We start from the raw sequence: 18,855 nt of genomic DNA, 5'->3' as shown, positions 1-18,855 counted from the left end.
GACCTTTGGTATTATTTTCGAAGGTTAGCTTTCATGAGACAAATTATAGAATTGTTCCCTAAATTTGAAACACGTTGTATTGATTTCCCTATGTGCCTCTTAACCGTAACGTTCCCATTGGATCAGTAAAATGTGACTAGACTTACAAAACATTACTTGTAGCGTTCAAATTTGATCTAAAACCAGGTAGTTTAATCTAGTTGTACATGTCTTGAAATCAGGTAGGTACAGTATTCAGTACTTACCATAAAAACAGATCGAATGAAGATCTATAAGAGGTACAGCTAATATTTCTTAAATGATGTATGTCATTTTCTTAATTTGTAGGTATTTCATTTCAAACAGTTCAAATCTAATTGTAAAGACTTTTAATACACCATTATTCGGAACAGGTCCAAGAGGTATAAAATTTTGGTAGAATACCCTAGCACTGGAAAATGACCGTGAATTGTATGTTGGCAAAGTCGACTTCCGTTGTATTTATACACGTACACTTTCAGTGCGCTCTCTTTAAAGTTTATTAAGTAATTTTCAAGCATAATGCAAACATGCAGTATCATTCTACAAGTTAATGCTTGCAAGAAGAACCCTTACAGTAGACGTTACCAAAGAGCCTCTTTAATACTCTCTTCCGGAATCAATTTTGAATCACGAATTTTGTTCCAGTTCTTAGAGCACAAAGTAACATTGATTGGTGAAGAAGGTGGAGTAATTACGGGTAAGAGCTGTGTATACGACGTAATGACTTATACGATTTATTTTATCAAAATGAGAAATACAATATACGAAGATCAAAATAATATAAAAAAAGCGGTGCTCTGTATATAAATTGCTTATTTTCCTGTGTATTTTGAATTTACGTTTAATGGAAGTGTTTCTTTTGAATTAAGTTATTTTAATTGATATATTTAAAAAAAATCACTTCCTCTCCGCTCATTTTCATCCATTGTCACACATCCCTATACCCCCACCAGCACCCCACCCATACACTAATGGTGATCATATCTTAATAAGCATATCATATTTCTTTGGATAAGTATATGGTCACTGTTTGCTTTTTCACAAGTGAATAAAGACTTTGTCCAAGTACGTTCCAAATAACAATTTTATTAGCAATGTTGTTTTTCCATTTGTTTTGATTATTACTTTACTAAATATGTATACGTACCCATTGCAACTATTAAAATGATTGATTTGAGTAGCAGAATAAAACGTTTATTCCACAAGTCATGGAAAAAAATAGTTTTCACTTTGACACGTGTAGAGAGATGCCTAATGTTGCGTGCCACAACATATTTACTTCATACGCAGCCCCTATAGGCTTTTCTATGTTAAACCGATATCTTGCTTATAACGTAATCTTTATTCATGTTGAAATCCTTCTCAGAAATATTTACAATTCATCTTTATAGAAACGATTTTGATGAATCGCACATGATGCAAATTTAACTGGTATTTCTAAAAAGCATTTTCGGAAGTTTGGGCACAATACCGTAAACGTTCGCCTAATGGCGCTTTTGGATTCTTAGAAATGTGAGAGCGCCATCCTTGTAAAATCTCAACAGCATTAAGGATACGTGTATGTTAAATTGAGCAACCTGGACATAATGCCTCAGAAAAAATATCGTGACATGACCCAATACATTAGGTCACTAGGTTAGTTGCTAGAGCAGCAAATGTTTTGGGGTTTCTTCAGGTATTCTTTCTCAAAGTGCCATTGGACTTAATTTGTAAATCGATTCATACGTTATACCTAACTCATTTTGGTAAATCTTTTTATAACATTGTAATTTCTTCATATTTTTTAATATTCTTCAGTTCAAAATTACACCTTCTATTGTCTGACCCGTTAGCTCAGTCGGTAGAGGGTGCGCCTTGAATGGTGAATGGTACTTGTTCGAATCTTGATTTCTGCCCCCACTTTTATGTGAAGAAGGGTCAAGAAATGTTTTTGGATTTTGTCCCCATTTTACGAACGAATATTGTGAATTTTTTTAATTTAATTTTAATTTTCTTATTTTTTTAGAAACGGCAACAAAAACCGCTGACAAAATTGGCTCCACCTGCTACCTATCAATGCGTGATATATTCCACTACATTTAACAGTTAAATGAACTTTGAAAAATAGAACGGCCGCAATGTTTCAAATTGTGTAACTACATTACTTTATTCATTTATGCATTATAAATGATCAGCTATTTTTTCTTTTCTTAAAAGGATCGAACCCAAGTAGATCAGCCCATTGATCATATAACTATCAGACCACGAAGTAGTTACGTAACTCCGTGATGGTATCGGAACCAAGCACTGTTTGTATGGCGATCATTACGATGACGCTATTTTGGTATGCCTTTTTTGTGTACTGATTGTTTCGATCGTGGTTCATTACTTTTAAAAGCGCGTGATCCCGTTGACATAGTAACATTACGTAACTTCGATACCGTGCTTCGATACTGAATAGTTGTTGAGTGCACATAATATGGAAAGCCATTGGGGTAGTGTGTGCCTTCCAAAGCGCCTTATAACATGTTCTCATTGTGTTGTGGAATCCTAGCCAGTATTCAATGATAGCTATAGAGGCCTTGCGTTTATCGATTGGCTCCAAACAAAGGATTTGAACCGGTTTCTTCCCCGTAATTATGGCGCAGTGCAGTCCATTCAATCAAATGTTGTCATCAACCTATTTGATCGTAGTGCATTTTGTTATGTGTGTGAGACGAACTGTCGCGGTAGATGCAATCATGCTTTTGTTGAATGCATTTGAGTAGTCCTCCATATTTACGGGATGATACGTCATATGCACAGCCTCTATTCAGTTGGTCGTTGTATGATTTTGTTCGTTCACTCATTCAAATTTTATTTATATCATTTGAAGACTGGGCCTATTATGATACATCCTCCGTGGAACAGTTTCAAACAAATATAGCTAGGGATTATTGGGGCAGAGGTTATCTTTTGAATCCTCTTAGAGGGCTATAATTTTTTTTTCGGAAGGGGGTCCCAAATTTACAAAAAGTCTGCGTCAATAAAATTGCGCACCCCCTATTTCGGCAACAAACATTTTATGATCCCAAACCCCAAAATTGTATTGAAATCAGTCTTTGAATAAAATAACACACTTTCTGTGGTCATCGTGTGACTCCCTACATTTTGGTCATAAAACATTTTATGGACCCCCTCCTATTATTCTTTCCAAGACTTTATGACCCCCGTATATTTGGGACCCCACCCCCTTTCGAATAAAATGATATACCTCTTATGACCACTGATGCATAGGCAAGGACCCCCGTATATTTGGGACCCCCCCCTTTCGAATAAAATGATATACCTCTTATGACCACTGATGCATAGGCAAGGACACTCGCGCGAATTGAAAGACTTGTTGCACGCGACAGTTCGTCTCACACACATAGCAAATGCCTATACAATCAAATGGGTTCATTACAACATTCGATTGAATGGATTGAGTTACTCTAAAATGAAACGATAAAAACAAAGAATCATGAAAAAAGACACATACAAGATAAAATAATAAAATTATATAAACAATGTTAAAGATAAAATCAAGAAAATAGAGAATAAAATTTCCTCAAATCAGAAAAAAAAAATTGACAGACATCATAATCTGTCAGAAATTACTGTATGAGATTCGAACCATCAATCCTCTCCACAAGTTCTCTTTATCCTCGCACTATAGTCTAATGCTCTGCTCACTGGGCCACAACGTATCAGGTGAATGATTACCGTATTATCATGAACAAGTTTGTTCGATCTTGTTCATAATTGTATGTGTCGATAGGTTTCACTCTTTAACTACACGTACCCTTAATGATCAGTGATAATAGTCGGCTTTTACAGGGATGGCGCTCTCTCATTTCCATGAACTCCTTAGCGCCATTAGGCGAACGTTTACGGTAGTGTCGTTGAGCGATATGAATAACGGGGGATGATTGGAAGTACTGTCATTGCGTGCGAAATATTCTATGCCATGCATGGTGAGCATAATGTTAACATTTAACAGACCGTTGAATCGCTGACCAAATTAAGAAAGAATAATTCACGAGTTTATTCGACTAGACAGCCTGGACGATAGAATCTGTAGCTAGTAGTTTGCTTCTCATTACTGGCACAGTTGCCAACTCCGCGAATTAGCGCAAGAATGGATTACTTTTGACGGTTTACATGGTTTACTTAAAAGCGAAAGTTGAAACTTTTTATTGCCTTGTGTATATCAAATGTGATGCTAAAATGAAGGTAATTTTTCATCACCGGATCACCTTCCTTTAAATATTTTTTTGTCATAGAAATGTATAAGGAATGTAAAAATTGGAGCCCTTAATTTAGGTCATATACATTTTGTCTGACACTTCTTCATCTTCGTCCTTTTCATCTTCTTCATCGTCTTTACATACCTCCTCTTCTTCTCCTCTTCTCTTCTGTCTCATTTTCTTTTTCCTTTACTTTCACTTCTTGCTCTTATTTCTTTCTTCTTATTCCCCTAATCCTTCTTCTTCTGATTTTACTGTTTTTCTCGTTCTTGTTCTTCTTATTCTTGTCCTTATTCCTCATTAGCTGTGTATGTTCAAAATACTGTGTTGTATGCGTCCCCGGGTATGCGTCACATGAACGTATAAAGTCAGAGTAAAAATGGGCGCCCTATAATCAGACGCCATGTCTTGACGATAACATTGATGGCAACGCTGCTGACTCGGAGGTAGGCAGAGGATGTAAGGTCCATAAGTACGCCTTGTCTGCACTTGGTGACCTTTGCACGGCTTGTTCCTTCCGCTAAATCAAGCTTTCAATAGAACACATTTAAGCACTTTCTATATAGATGTTAAAATACACTGCTTACTCATGCACTCAATTTAATGTATTGGGTAGATAAGTCTTTCCCTGAACAAGTTACTAAAATCAAATCTTAAGGTCTTTCATAAAATGTTCACCAAGATAATTTCAGGAACCACTGAACCAATACTATAATTGATCGCACTCATCTGAATATATTTTTTAGATTCATACCAAATATGGTCATAATGAGGACATTTCAGATTTGGTTGACACTTTCGTCACAATTTCAGACCTGCGGTGAACAGGGATAACGGATATTGCTGTTCTGCGTTTGATTGTAATTTTCATTAAATATCAAATCAGACTCGCATCCTATATTATTTTCATCAGTATGAGCTATTTTAAGTACTATTCGGCATGATAATCCACATTTGTGATACCCGACATTCAAACTTAGTAACTTGAACCAAGAATGTTACACAAATGATATTATTTGATATTTAGGTAAAATGTCACATATCAGACAGGCCTGGGCATGTATTAAAGTATATTACGACGAGCTCAAGATGCGTAAAAATCGTAAGATTTACAAAACTGACACTATGTGGAATATGAAAGGAGATTTGTTGTTTTCAAAAAGTAGAACTTCACACCATTTTGCCCGATAATGTGAGAAAAGGAATGTATCAATAAATTCATTGTGTGTGTTTGTTTACAGTATTTATTTATTTATTTATTTATTTATTTATTTATTTATTTATTTATTTATTTATTTATTTATTTATTTATTTATTTATTTTTTATTTATTTATTTATTTTTTTTTATTGGTTCACTTATTTATTCATTTATCTATTTACCCATTAAAATACTGATATTAGCTGGATATACGTGGCAAATCCCTGGCCAATATGGTTAATAACGTTTGAATGAACTTGTTCTGCCTAACAGGATTATTATTATATTATTATCTCATTACTATCTTCATATTAACCGTGTTAAAGTGCATCAACCTTTCACTGATATATGAAGGATTTTGTTCCAAGTACTTCCCTAATTGCATCTGCAAGTTTTCCTCTTATCTAAGTAACATTTTTAAATGTCTCCCAAATTTGTTTAACTTAATTAAGAGTAAGCGTTTACCAAGGTGGCTAATCATGTTGTTAATTTCGATGTAAGGTTCTGCAAGTTCAGGAAATATGTCGACATAAGCATGACAATGTGAGGTGAGTGAATTGCACACGATGGCCATTTATTGCAAAATCCTGAAATAATGATGTTCGCTTTAAAATGAGGTATAACACTTAATCGGGTCATATCGATGATAGATGTTATAGTTTTCCCATGAATTAGGTAAGATTAGCCTAGTCACATGGCGAAAGGGTGTTAAATATGATGGTACACTCAGAGAAATATTTACAAAACATTATGTAAGTATAGAACCTCATAATAATTAAGTAAAATTTACCTCAGAACTATGTAATAATTACCAAAATTATGTAAAATTTTAATTAATTTTACCAAAATTAATTAAAATTTTACATAATTCGGTAAATATTACATATTTCTGAGGTAAATTTTACTTAATTATTATGAGGTTCTATACTTACATAATGTTTTGTAAATATTTCTCTGAGTGTAACACACCTAAGTTACGATCTTTAAACTTCAAATGGTGAAAGTAAACCGTCTAACGCTGAGAGGGGAGGTTTTTGATTTAGGGCATATCCCTTCAATATTGGAGCCGATGGGTTTATTCAGCTTAAGTATAGGGTGTCCAGATATTGGTGATAGGAAAATGTCGCACAAAAGGAGCGATCAGAAGCAAACCATAGGGAAAGAAGACAGAAGTCTTTCAAAGATTGCGAGACTGAAAAAGACTAGAAATATTAAACTGCAATGACATGGTCACGTGACTACCACAAACTTAATTACCTGATCTAAGTCATGTACAATAAGATCATGACGTGAATAAAAATCCTGTTACTCTGGATCAAAAACCCTCCGCGTTAAGAGAGATTTGTACACTCCGCCATTTTAAGCTTGAAGATCGCAAATTAGGTATGTTACCACCACATTGAACACACTTTCTACCAGTAACTAGGCTAATCGTTGCTGTTTCATGGGAAAAGCCTTGGTATCTATTATATAATGCAGAATCGATAAAACCTGATAGAGTTGTCTTCAGTTAGGTTATATAGGGGTAAGTATTATCCCTGGGTGGGTGGGAGGGTGGGTGTATGTGGGTGTTACTAGGGGAATGCGGCATGCATCTTTAACTTTATACAGTGTCCATTGTATTCAATGCAGGTTGTTTAGGTCGAGAAAAATCACTCACAACAATAAACACCGATCAGGCACACCCCACACCCCACCCTAAACACACCCAAGCACACACCTATTCTGTCTAACCCAATTATCTCAGAGTATCAAACAGCTGCAGATTACGCTTGCAAGTGTGTTCCAAGGACAACATAGTGTTTACTTATTTTATTCACTTAACATCACCTGTAATGCGATTTAAGATGCCACCCGACACTCTGCTGTTTTCTTAAAAGGGCGGTCCTGAGATGGGTAAAACAGCATTAAAGTTGAACAGCGTCGTGATTATAGGTTTTACCAAGTCTTCATTTTCATCCTACTATTTGATAACAAGACTTTGTTGGGTGATATTTGGAGTGCCGATATCGATCCTGTACTTTAACACGACACAAGTGTTGTATTTCATCATGTTGTGGAAGCTTACATGCATCAGCACATACTGTGACACACATTTTGCTGAATGAATTGATGGCATTGGTGGTACAAGTGATATTTAAAGCCGACTTTATACTCTAAAAGGTAGCGATGGGCGATAAGGATTTGCCAAATGAACTAGATCGCTGTGGTGTACTTGAAAATAATAGTCTAGTTTCATTGGTAAAAAAAATCAATTATAATCGCTTGCGACTTGGGTATGAAGTCATTTAGAGATGAAATGCAGGTGTGAATTGTTGGTTGGGAGACCAAATTGGAAGAGGCAGATTAATTGAATTATATAATGTTGCCTTCTTAATTTGTTCGAGTCGTTTATACATCCATTGGCAAGGACGTATTTTACTAGGATGCTAGAATGTTTTTAATTCTTGCATTAAAGTACGAAGTACTTGAAAGCGTCTCCTATACTATTGTTGCTGTATATATAATTTGCATAAAACGCCATAAAGGAGCCTTCAAAAGGTTAAGAAAGCATTTTTGTCACTTCATACCACTGTACAAGAGTATTGGAGCCATCCACAAGATCCTTTTTACTATCATGACTATGAATTGATTTGGAATATTGAATGTACATCATATAAATTTCAGATTGTGTAAATACAAATTAACATAGGAGACTACGTTTTTATTTTTTTAAATTTTATTTTGCTTTGTTAACCTATGGCACACTCTACACTCTCACTTAAAACACCCCTTAAACACACACGATCTATCTGTCTCCCATTCAACCCACATGTGGATTAAGCTTGCAAAATGCGTTCCACATTTTGTTCTGATAAAAAGAACCATGTTAACAGATACAGATGCGTTACACGGTGTTTCCTCATTTATACACTTGAAGCAATCTTGTAACATTTCTATAAGAAACAGAATTGTATTTCTTTTTTTTCCCACAAAATGTTAGTTTTCACTGTCAGATATGTTCCCTTTTAATTTTGACCCGAACATATCAGGCAAACCAAAGATAATCTTTAAATAATACCAGCGCTTATATCACCAATGCATGTCACTCTGTCGATCGTTCTTGAGGTCGGTTCTTTTGATGTGTTATGTCGCACGCTATGTAGGCTACGTAGAGTGTTATGAACATTGCATACTCATTCGACTAGTATTTTGATCGTAATAATTAAATCACTCAAAATAATGGATTTTGTCAGAACTACAGCACCTAAAGCCCTGCATTTTACAGGGTATGTTAGTTTACAAAAGGTCATTACAATCGTATAAAAATCTGAATTTTGAAAAACATCGAGGGCGTCCTCCTCAGTAAATGTTACAATATGGCTTTAACATCATTTGTAATGCGATTTAAGATACCACCAGCCACTCTGCTGTTTTGCTGATTGCTAGTATGCAAGAGCGACTTAAAATGCTTTTGTATTTACTTGCCACTTACATGCTTACCATGCTTACACCTAATCAAGGAATACGACACTCTCCTGATCTTATGAATACACTACTCGCAATGGATCAGACACTGACAATCCTGATTTGCAATATCTTTCTTCTCTGTTCTGATGGTGCTGACCAAAGAGATTGTCAGTGCCATGGGACTTCAGTATTTGATTAGATAATTGTTACATTGCCTGAACGTGCTGAAATGATACTCATTTGATTTGTAATGTTAATGTTCTTTAAAAAAAGGTCAGATCCTTTATTTTTTAGAGTAGCGTATTTACAACTATGTGCATTGTCTTCTTAAAATCTAGTTATATAGTGAGAAAATAAAGCTGTACATTTATTATTGCACTCGAGATTAAAAAAAAAGAGTATTCGTTCTATGTTGTTGAAAAATTATATTCTTGAGATGCATTACATTACACATTACATTGCATTACACATCTTACTTCTTGAATGGCAAGATCTTTGGGTCAACGATACCACTATAAACACAATAATTAATACCCCGTTTACATTGGGCGAAAGTCGTAATCGAATTCACTAAAGTCGTAATCGACTTAATTCGTATCATAAGTGTAAACAGGTACAGTCGTAATTATTCGTAATTCAAAAGTCGTAATTTTGTGAATGCGAATTTGGAATTGAATTCAGCCGATGTATTGTAAACACCCACCAAACGAATTAATCTGCTGTCGTAATTCAAAATACAGCTTAAGTCGATTACGACTTTTGCCCAATGTAAACGGGGTATAAGTTTTTACATTTGACATCCACCAGGATCACAATTTTGTGCAAATATCTTAAAACAAGAATCCCATTTGGACCAATTTATACTTTGTATCCAACCATTTGTCGATAAATATTATGTTCCGCAAAAGTCACCTTTTTCTTCCGTCTCGGCGACGACAATTCATTATCAGCGTTATGATCTAATTCCTCTACTTCACTTCCGCCATTAAATGTAATTGTTTGGACAGGTGGCGGTTGCATAGCTTCTTGCTCAGGAATGCTTGTATTGTCATTGTTGCCTCGCTTTTTTCGTCGAAGCGTTCTCAGCTCTGCCATAGTAATAGTGCTTTTTAGACCTGGTAATCTAAATGATTTTTTCTCAACATTACTTACTACAGTACCAGCCGAGTCAGACGTTATCGGCCATTTTATTTCCCCATTATATTGCATTCTGGGTAATAGGTTCCAGTGGAATTTATCTTGAACATGTTTCTTAATATTGAATTTGAGTCTCTGTTGGATTTCAACGAGTGCTTTACAGACAGAACAATTAGCTAGAAACATCCCGTGTCTGCATACTTTCCCATTATCACGTTGCCTCGTATGTTCACTGAGGTTGTCAAGGATTTCACATGCCTGGTTCACGTCGATTTTGCTTTTTTCGTTTTCAGTGACATTTTGTAAACTTTGTTCTCTATCTAATTTAGGGACAGACGCCATTGCATTTTCTAAGATGCGTTTCATGTGAGTTGGTAGTGGTTGGGTATTGACGATGTAAGATTTATTGTATGAATCTGGTGCTAACTTATCTATAAAATCATCTTGAATTTTTACTTTGACGGGAGAATCCTTTTCTCTCTTTTTCATATTGTCTTTAGAATACTGTTCTCTTTTTACATCTTTTTGAGTTGTTTGTTTTGCTTTTGAACCCATTTGTATTTTAAATTGTTTCTCTCGTTTTGATTTTGGGTACAAGCTCGAGATTGAAGTGGACTCAATTAAGGTAGCGCCGTCTTTCTTACTTGACTCATTTGGGCTTATTTTCAAGATTGACCTCAAGGTCATACCGTCAGATTGAGGAATGGAAGAATGTGGAGCAACCTGATTCTTTTGAGTATCAGTTAATAAAACATTATTATGATCTTCACCTAATGTTATTTCCGTAACATTGCACTTTCTATATTTTTCCAGAAAGCTAGTTTCAGGGACATTGTTTATATTTCCAGCAGCCATAAGCGATCTAGATCGTCGCAGGTTATATCTGCGTTTTTGACCTTCTTTACTTTTGATGCCAGATTTGAATGTCACTGCCCTCTTTCTTTGAGGAGGAGTTTGGTCATTTGATGCGGATTTCCCAAGCGTTGATGGCAAATTATGAGGATCTGTTACTCTGTTCGTATCATTTGTTGCCTTAGTCTGTGCTTTACTCACATTACTCATTTTGGCAAGGCATTGAGGACAGGATCTTACGGTGACTTGCTCATCACTGGTTGTATTGATTTGCTGTTGACAACAACCACCCAAATGCTGCTGCTTTGAATCTCTATTCTTCTGTTTTGTTAGATCGTCTGTTCTTACTTTTTGCTCGTTCTCATTCTCATTCTCATCATCCTGTGATTCTCCTTCTTGTGAACATGGCGATGGGCATGGAGCAGCTACTTCGTCTGGATCCATTCGCGGTAGGGTAATATCAAGTGTAAAACGAGGTGTCAATTTTCTTGTACCTACTTGGCCCGGTCGAGGCAAAATTCCTGGATGAAATGTGTCCGGTTGTCGTAATCTAATATTTGCAGTACCAGCGACTGTTTTGACATCATTTTGATTCCCGCGGATCTGTATGTACTCGTCACCTTCGGCTACATCATCGTATAATAGAGATTCAGTTGCTGCAGCTGTTTCACCGGTAGCAGTCTGTTCCCCTTCAGCTGTATAACTGCTACTAGAAACATTGTAATTGGCATATACTATTTCATCGTTAGATTTTAGTACTGCAATTTTTCTAACTTTGTGTTGCTTTTCTGTCTGTGGTGTAACGGAAAAATGACTTAAAGTAGTTTCGGGCACCCATTTAATATTTTTCAATGCGCTTAAGTTTATACGTGTTTTATTATTGTATGTCCGGATAGGCACACGTTCATTCAGTGGATGCAGGTGATTTGGTGGTTGGAATGCAGAAGGCGGGAAACTGCTTAATGCTAATGTGTTATCAAATTGCATGACAGGATGGGAAACAAGTCCCCGGTGGCTTTTTTGTCTTAACTTGTCAAGGTTGATACGGTTCTTTTTTATTTTCTGCGCATGCTCAGTGTATTCCAGCATTGAAGTATGAACTTTCGTTCGTCGTGTCGCCTGTAGGATTTCTTCTTTTAAAGCTATCGTTTCCAACATGCGTCTCGCATTTTCGGTGGCAGATACATCCTGGACCTGGAAACGAACTCCTGCTATAGATTCGGCTTGACTCGGCATGATGTGCATATATTTATGTCATCGATGTGAACTCAAACAAAGATAGTCAGGGTTGTGATCCTGTAAGCATGGTAAATTGTCTGGCTGTCTTGGCTAATGCATGGTACGCCATCGGTTGAAAACGCCCTGTAATATATAATAATAATAATAATAATAATAATAATAATAATAATAATAATAATAATAATAATAATAATAATAATAATAATAATAATAATAATAATAACACTAATACTACTACTACTAATAGGCCTAATAATAATAACAATTATTATTATACATTCTCGATTTTTGCTTGTTATAAATTGGTGTGGAAAGATGCATTACTGTCGGTCAGCAAATATGCAATAATATACATATCAATAAATAATAAATAATTAACAGAGTTGTGATTTGTTGTTACTTTTGAAGAATTGTTGAGTTAATGCCACTGGCTTTCCATCGAATTTGATAATATCTATACAAGTAATAAGACACGTCAGATGTCAGTAAGGTAAGTTGATATGAGTAATAACTATGTTTTAATTTTCATAGTGCCTATTTTAGTCATTAGTGAATGATTGGGATCATTAATGATCCCTTACAATGCGCGATTGTATAACATTTGTAGAGAAATAACGCGTTGGCAAGGCACGCGAACCAGTCAAATTGTATCAGGTTTATTCAGTAGTCAAAACTACAGGGTACTACTACAATGTATATCATTTGATTTAGACATACTTATACGTTTATGACTGATATTTATATTTTTCTTTCGCAGAAACTTATATCCACGCCGGAAAATATTAAGGTTAAAATAATTGAGTATAACACTGGTTATTGTGCCATGTTCCTCAGGCAAGAAACTGCTGTTGAATAAGACCAAGGCTCCTTAGCCCATGATGTATGCGTTATAAAATAAATCTTTGATGAGTTCCCCATATTGAATAGCGTACTTTTTTGGTGAAATTATGATAATGTACATGAATGCAAAATGCATTATTCGTAACGGTGCGATAATAGAAACCCGGGAACACGAGACCTCTTAGGTCTTTTAAATGCTGACTGTGATTTTGTTTTTCACAATCTAGTGAAATGAATTTTGTTTAAATTATCAGTTTACATTATATCGGACAACTCTTAGAATAATCTGATGATCTTACTGTGGTATTGTAACACGCCTTACCTGTACTCAACGTCTTATTCGGTTCTATTTAGAACCAATATATTACTATGTCTACCCAAACCAGTGATACCAAAATAAGTACTAACATTCTCCTTAAACGTTACCCCTTCGCGAAATTTAAACGTCCTATATTGATTTTTGACCAAAACAATCGTACACAAATACGATGTTTACTGGATTTAGCCTAAAAACCAATTGAAATCTATATCGCCTAAAACATCGTTGCAAGCGCAACCTAAATTTATTTGGTTTTTACCAATCATAACATACTATGGAGGTTTGATATAAGATGATTCAGGGCTGGTGACGTTGAGCACAAAGTATGACCCACAATTAGCCCAAGCCATGTGGCTGTGTAAGCGCTATATTGGATCGGATGAAAAAGTCAAGGAGAAGTTTACCATGTTTACCAACACAATTAAGCAATAGTTGAAAAATGAAAGGCATAAAAATGTTTTGTGATGCTTTGAAGAAACACACTGCATTGAATCATCATTTTGTAATTTCAATTCACTGTTTACATGAACAGTGATTTAAACAATTGCAACATGTGGCAAGTACGTGTCTAATTGTTAACTAATTATAAAAGAAAATATTTTTCTTTCGCTGTAACTTATATCCACGCCGGAAAATATTAAGGTTAAAATGAGTGAGTATATAAACACTGGTTATTGTACCATGTTCCGCAGGCAAGAAACTGCTGTTGAATAAGACCAAGGCTCCTAAGCCCATGATGTATGCGTTATAAAATAAATCTTTGATGAGTTCCTCATATTGAATAGCGCACGTTTTTGGTGAAATTATGATAATGTACATGAATGCAAAATGCATATTCGTAACGATGCACTATAATAGAAGCACGGGAACACGAGACCTCTTAGGTCTATTATTAAATGCCGACTTTAATTTTGGTTTTTTCACAGCCTTTGAAATGAATTTTGTTTAAATTATCAGTTTACAAAATCTAAATCTAAATTCAATAGTTTTGCTATTTCTTGATGGAAAAATAACACGATCTTGACTAAACATGCTAAATGAAACTTGGCATACTTGCAATACTTGTACATTGTATGAAAGGCACAATACGGCTATACACCATACTTGATTGCAGTTGTCCTTTGTAATATTAAAATAATACGGTATTCGATTATATGGACTTCAACCTCAAGGTGAATGACCGACACATTTACTCCTATATTAAAAACGAAATTCACTTTAAAAACTTATTATTAAATTATATTCTTTACATTAGATTGAATGGAGACAAATAACCATCGTATTATAAGTAAATTAGAAATAAACACGTGTCGTCTTTTCTTTAGTTCTCAATTTGGCAATTTGAAGCGTTCATACTTTTGTGCTTTTTGTGAGTATATTCGCGGGCATTCAATATATAAAGTCACTTTCAGAGTATTTCTTAGATAATAGCGTACCCACAAGTCTTGCAGGTAAAAAAAAAATGTATCAACGATGTACTTTTAGTTATGTGGCGATATTAGTTTTCAATTCGTTAAATCTGTGATAAGTTCCACAGCCGTGCCAATTGTTAACCCCTCGTTGAAACCTCTCTCCCCGTCACAGAAGCCAGACGACAAAATGGCTCTCTTTTAAATCACACAAGTGGGCGGTGAGCAAACATTTTGATCGTCTAAAAATTGAATCTTGTCGTCTAAGAAACCATCGCATTATTCATTTTCAGGGATGCATACATACAAGCAAGCAATTATACGTCGCATTTCTTAAACAAGGGACCAAGAAGTGAAGAATGAACGTGGGTATTTGTTTTGGTGAAGTACGATCGATCTTCTCTCTTAACGAGGCGAGTTTAACTGCAAATCTCCAAGGAATACGTTAATATTCAATAATTTGAAGGACATAGTAGAAGGGGGAAAGGAAGGAGGGATAGACAGAACAACCATGTCCTTATACGTGTCTATATTTTCACTAGTTTCGTTACGCTGCAATTGCAATAAACACGGTATACAGGTTTAAACTTGTCGCGCCGTTTCCTTTTCCTCTTTCCATCGATTCGGGGCAAACATCGCCATGTTATTTTTGCTAACACCAATCAACAAAGCAAAAGAGTAGGTAACATCCAGTCCTAGTATACAAGCAAACTACAGACAGAGACCGTCACACGGGCCGTATACCTTATATTGGCTCAGATTTATTTCTTGCCTTCAGGAGACATGACTGTTACGCAGAGACATAAAGAAGAAAATTGTAAAGTCAGTAGTTTGTTTGGAGTGTGACCTTATATGGAGCTGAGACATATACGGTACAAAAAGAGTATGTGAGGAGACTGGACGTTTTTGAAATGTTAGTGTGGAGAAGAATAGAAACAGTGAGTTTGGAAAGATAAAAAGACTAATGAGGCAATGTTAAATATGGTGGGGGGGGGGGTCAATAATACTATCATTAGACGACGAAAGAAGAATCGGACCGGTCACACATTGAGGACTTCCGGACTTATGAGAGACGTGATAGAAGGACAGAGGCGAAGTAAGAGCCTTTGGGGCCCATGGACAAGGAGCAATGCGGGCCCTTTAAACATCTGCTTTATCAGCACTTACGTCATTTTCGCTTTTGCTCGGGCCCTGAAACCTAGGGCCCATGGACTTCGTCCACCCTGTCCACCCTCTTGATACGGCCGTAAAAGGAAGGACGGAAGGGAAGGGTAGAGACCAATAGGAAGAACAAAACAGCGGGAATAGTTGATGAACTAAAGGACATGCAGCCATATGTGGTGATGAATGCTACTGCAAGATTAAAAGATAAGCACCCAGACCATGATGTTTTCTGAGCCCCAGAAGATTCTGGGTCACTGTGTACAATAATGCACAGTGACATTAAACTACCTAATTGTTTTATGACTTACGCCTAATACACATGATACAGTTCACAGGTAATTGGGTTGGTAGTCCATCAGTAGTCGCTCTGTGTAAGTCATAAATGACTGCAACAGAGTTCAAAGTTATAATGGGGTGTCAACTGTAACATTATCCAGATACTCTCATTAATGCCCCTAACCCTGAAGTGCATATCCATGTCTCACTTTACACACATTAGTCAAATCAACTATGGCGTTTTAATTAATATAAGTCCATGTTTGAGATCTCCATGCAAATAATTTGCATAGAAAATGCCCAGTGTCGGTTTAAAGACTGTTACAAAAGGTCCTTTAAACTCTATGTGGAAAATGATTGAATTTTTTAAATAAGAGAAACATTCTAAACCAGCGTGTTAAGCATTATACCTTCACGCTATAGTGAGCTCGTCGACAGAACAGAAATTAATTATTCAAACCGTATTTCCCCTTTATTTCTAGTTACGGAGTGCTTGAAGTGTCATACATAAGCGAAGTAATGTTGTATATATTACATGCTTAGATATGGTGGGGAAATGTAATGGTAATTCATTGAAGCAGCAAAGCAAAACATTCAAAAGGAAAGGCTTCTGTTTAGTATTGACACGCAACTAGTATAATGAAGTATGTTACAACAACTATATAAATTAACCCTTTCCAGACTGGTGTCGACTGCAGACGACAAGTTCAAATTTGTTTTCAAAATTTCAAAAATGTCAGAATTGTGCAAAAGCATAACCATATTTGGAATTAGCATAAAAATGCATTCAAATGAGTACAAGCAAGCCCAATATTGGTACAGTGGTTCTTGCGATAGCGCTTAATATTTTGAGAAAATATCTCAAAACGTTTTACGATGTAGCCTATGGCCAGCACGCATTAACTAGCACCTCATAATAACTATATCGAATCTTCAACATAACAATATATGCAACACATTCTTGAATACGCTTAAGTGGCAGACAACATCATAATGAGAATAGGAAATACTTTTAATTAAAGCAGAAATAAATAATGAAGAGCTTTCCCAAACAAGACCAAATAAAAGAGAGAAAGGGGAGTAGAGAGATACGTGAACAGACGAGGCAGGCAGACATCCATATCAGCTAGTATGATTATTGCACATTGAGGGAAAACCAGCAAAATTAGGTCTTATGTAACACCATGACATTTTATAGTTTTAACTTAAAGTGGTACTACGCCCCTCGATAAATTTGTGACTATTTTTGCATTTTTCTCAAAAAATAATAACACACTGGTAACAAAAGTTATGTAGGCCTATATTATAGGGGCAAGGAATGCAGTTACTACACTGGAATTTCAGTGACTAAGACAAGCGGTACATTATTTATGATAAGAACAGAGGTACCGCTAGAATATACCTCATTTCTTAAATTTCTTGAATCACTGAAATTTCAGTGAAGTTATTGGATTCCTTGCCCCTATAATATACATAACTTTTGTTACCACTGTGTAGTTATTTTTGAGAAGAATGCAAAATTAGTCTCAAACCGATACGATACTAGTTACTGGCTTGAAAGATTATCACCCCAATATGGATACCGTTAGAGAAAAGACAACCGTTTGCTCATGGGACTGTTTTGTGTTGTTGATAACATCTTTGTTTCAGATGGACAATTTATTGTGAAAGGACCTATAATTATGTCATTATACATGTTATACAAGCAATGCAGTAAAAACAATCCACATAGCCCCCGAATGAAAAGTATTTCATTATCTTTGTAATCACTCAAAAAGCATTTTGTGTGAATTATACATCCGAACTAAGTGCTATTCAATTTTTTCGGGCCTTTTTATTTCACATGTAAAGTCTTGGGGGGGGGGGGGGGGGTTACAATTAAAATGGACGGCAATATTGAAAAAATATTTAGACACTAAAATGAATATAAAAAGGAATAGCACTATAATAGTTCGGATATAAAATTCACACACAATGTTACCTGAGTGAGTACAACATAATTAAAACCATTTCATTCGGGGGCTATAGCAAAAACAAAAAACGTCCTTTACCTTAATGGTTATGGAACAAAGGTAATAACCGTAATATTACGACTACATGACTAGTACAGACGGAGACTTAACTTACCTATTTGACTCATCCAAGATTGTAGACATGTAGCTAAGAACTTCCTGTAGTATGTCATTTTAAAAATTGAATCAGCGATTTCGTGTAGGCCAGCATGATAATCCGTTCAACATTTTATTTATTGTCAAATCACCATAGGTTCGTTTTGGCACGTCCTAGTACTTTCAATTTTTCTAATGTATTGTTAAAAGCAGGCACTGTTATCATGTTACACGATTACATGTTCCGCTTGTTTGTATGTTCTACATTTTCTGACGCTTTGCCTCGTTTTATTTCCTATTTCCATTATTGGCAAGACAGCACTTTAGTCATGGTTTGTCCCTTGTGCATAAGGACAACATCCTCAGCCTCCTTCATATATATATTTATTGATATATTGTTCTTTTGACAGACATCTACCAAAACGAAAACAAACTTATTGAATTATCTCTTTGTCCATGTCAAGGAAAATCAATGGGTTTTTGTCTCGTTCACCCCTACGTAGATATTGATATGCTAATCGTCTTGACAATATTTGCTTTGTTTGAAGAAGTCAATAATTATTTATCACATAAAATTGAATCCTGTTTTGACGG

At 35.6% G+C, this 18,855-nt stretch overlaps 2 protein-coding genes across 2 annotated transcripts in view; one reads left to right on the top strand and one right to left on the bottom strand.

Annotated features, from left to right (window-relative positions):
- The window catches only part of LOC140158795 (neuronal acetylcholine receptor subunit alpha-10-like), a 169,138-nt gene that overhangs the window by 44,274 nt on the left and 106,009 nt on the right, over positions 1-18,855 (top strand).
- Positions 9,726-18,596, bottom strand: LOC140158240 (uncharacterized). Its single transcript, XM_072181352.1, has 2 exons — positions 18,281-18,596; positions 9,726-12,268 (listed from the first exon to the last, which is right to left on the bottom strand). Exon 2 carries the CDS (start codon positions 12,149-12,151, stop codon positions 9,776-9,778), a length of 2,376 nt encoding a protein of 791 aa, XP_072037453.1. The 5' UTR covers positions 12,152-12,268; positions 18,281-18,596; the 3' UTR covers positions 9,726-9,775.

The sequence above is a fragment of the Amphiura filiformis genome, chromosome 8 (genome assembly GCF_039555335.1).
Source record: "Amphiura filiformis chromosome 8, Afil_fr2py, whole genome shotgun sequence".
NCBI lineage: Eukaryota > Metazoa > Echinodermata > Ophiuroidea > Amphilepidida > Amphiuridae > Amphiura > Amphiura filiformis.
Note: the sequence above shows the minus strand (reverse complement) of the source record. Positions and strands in the feature narration are given on the sequence as shown.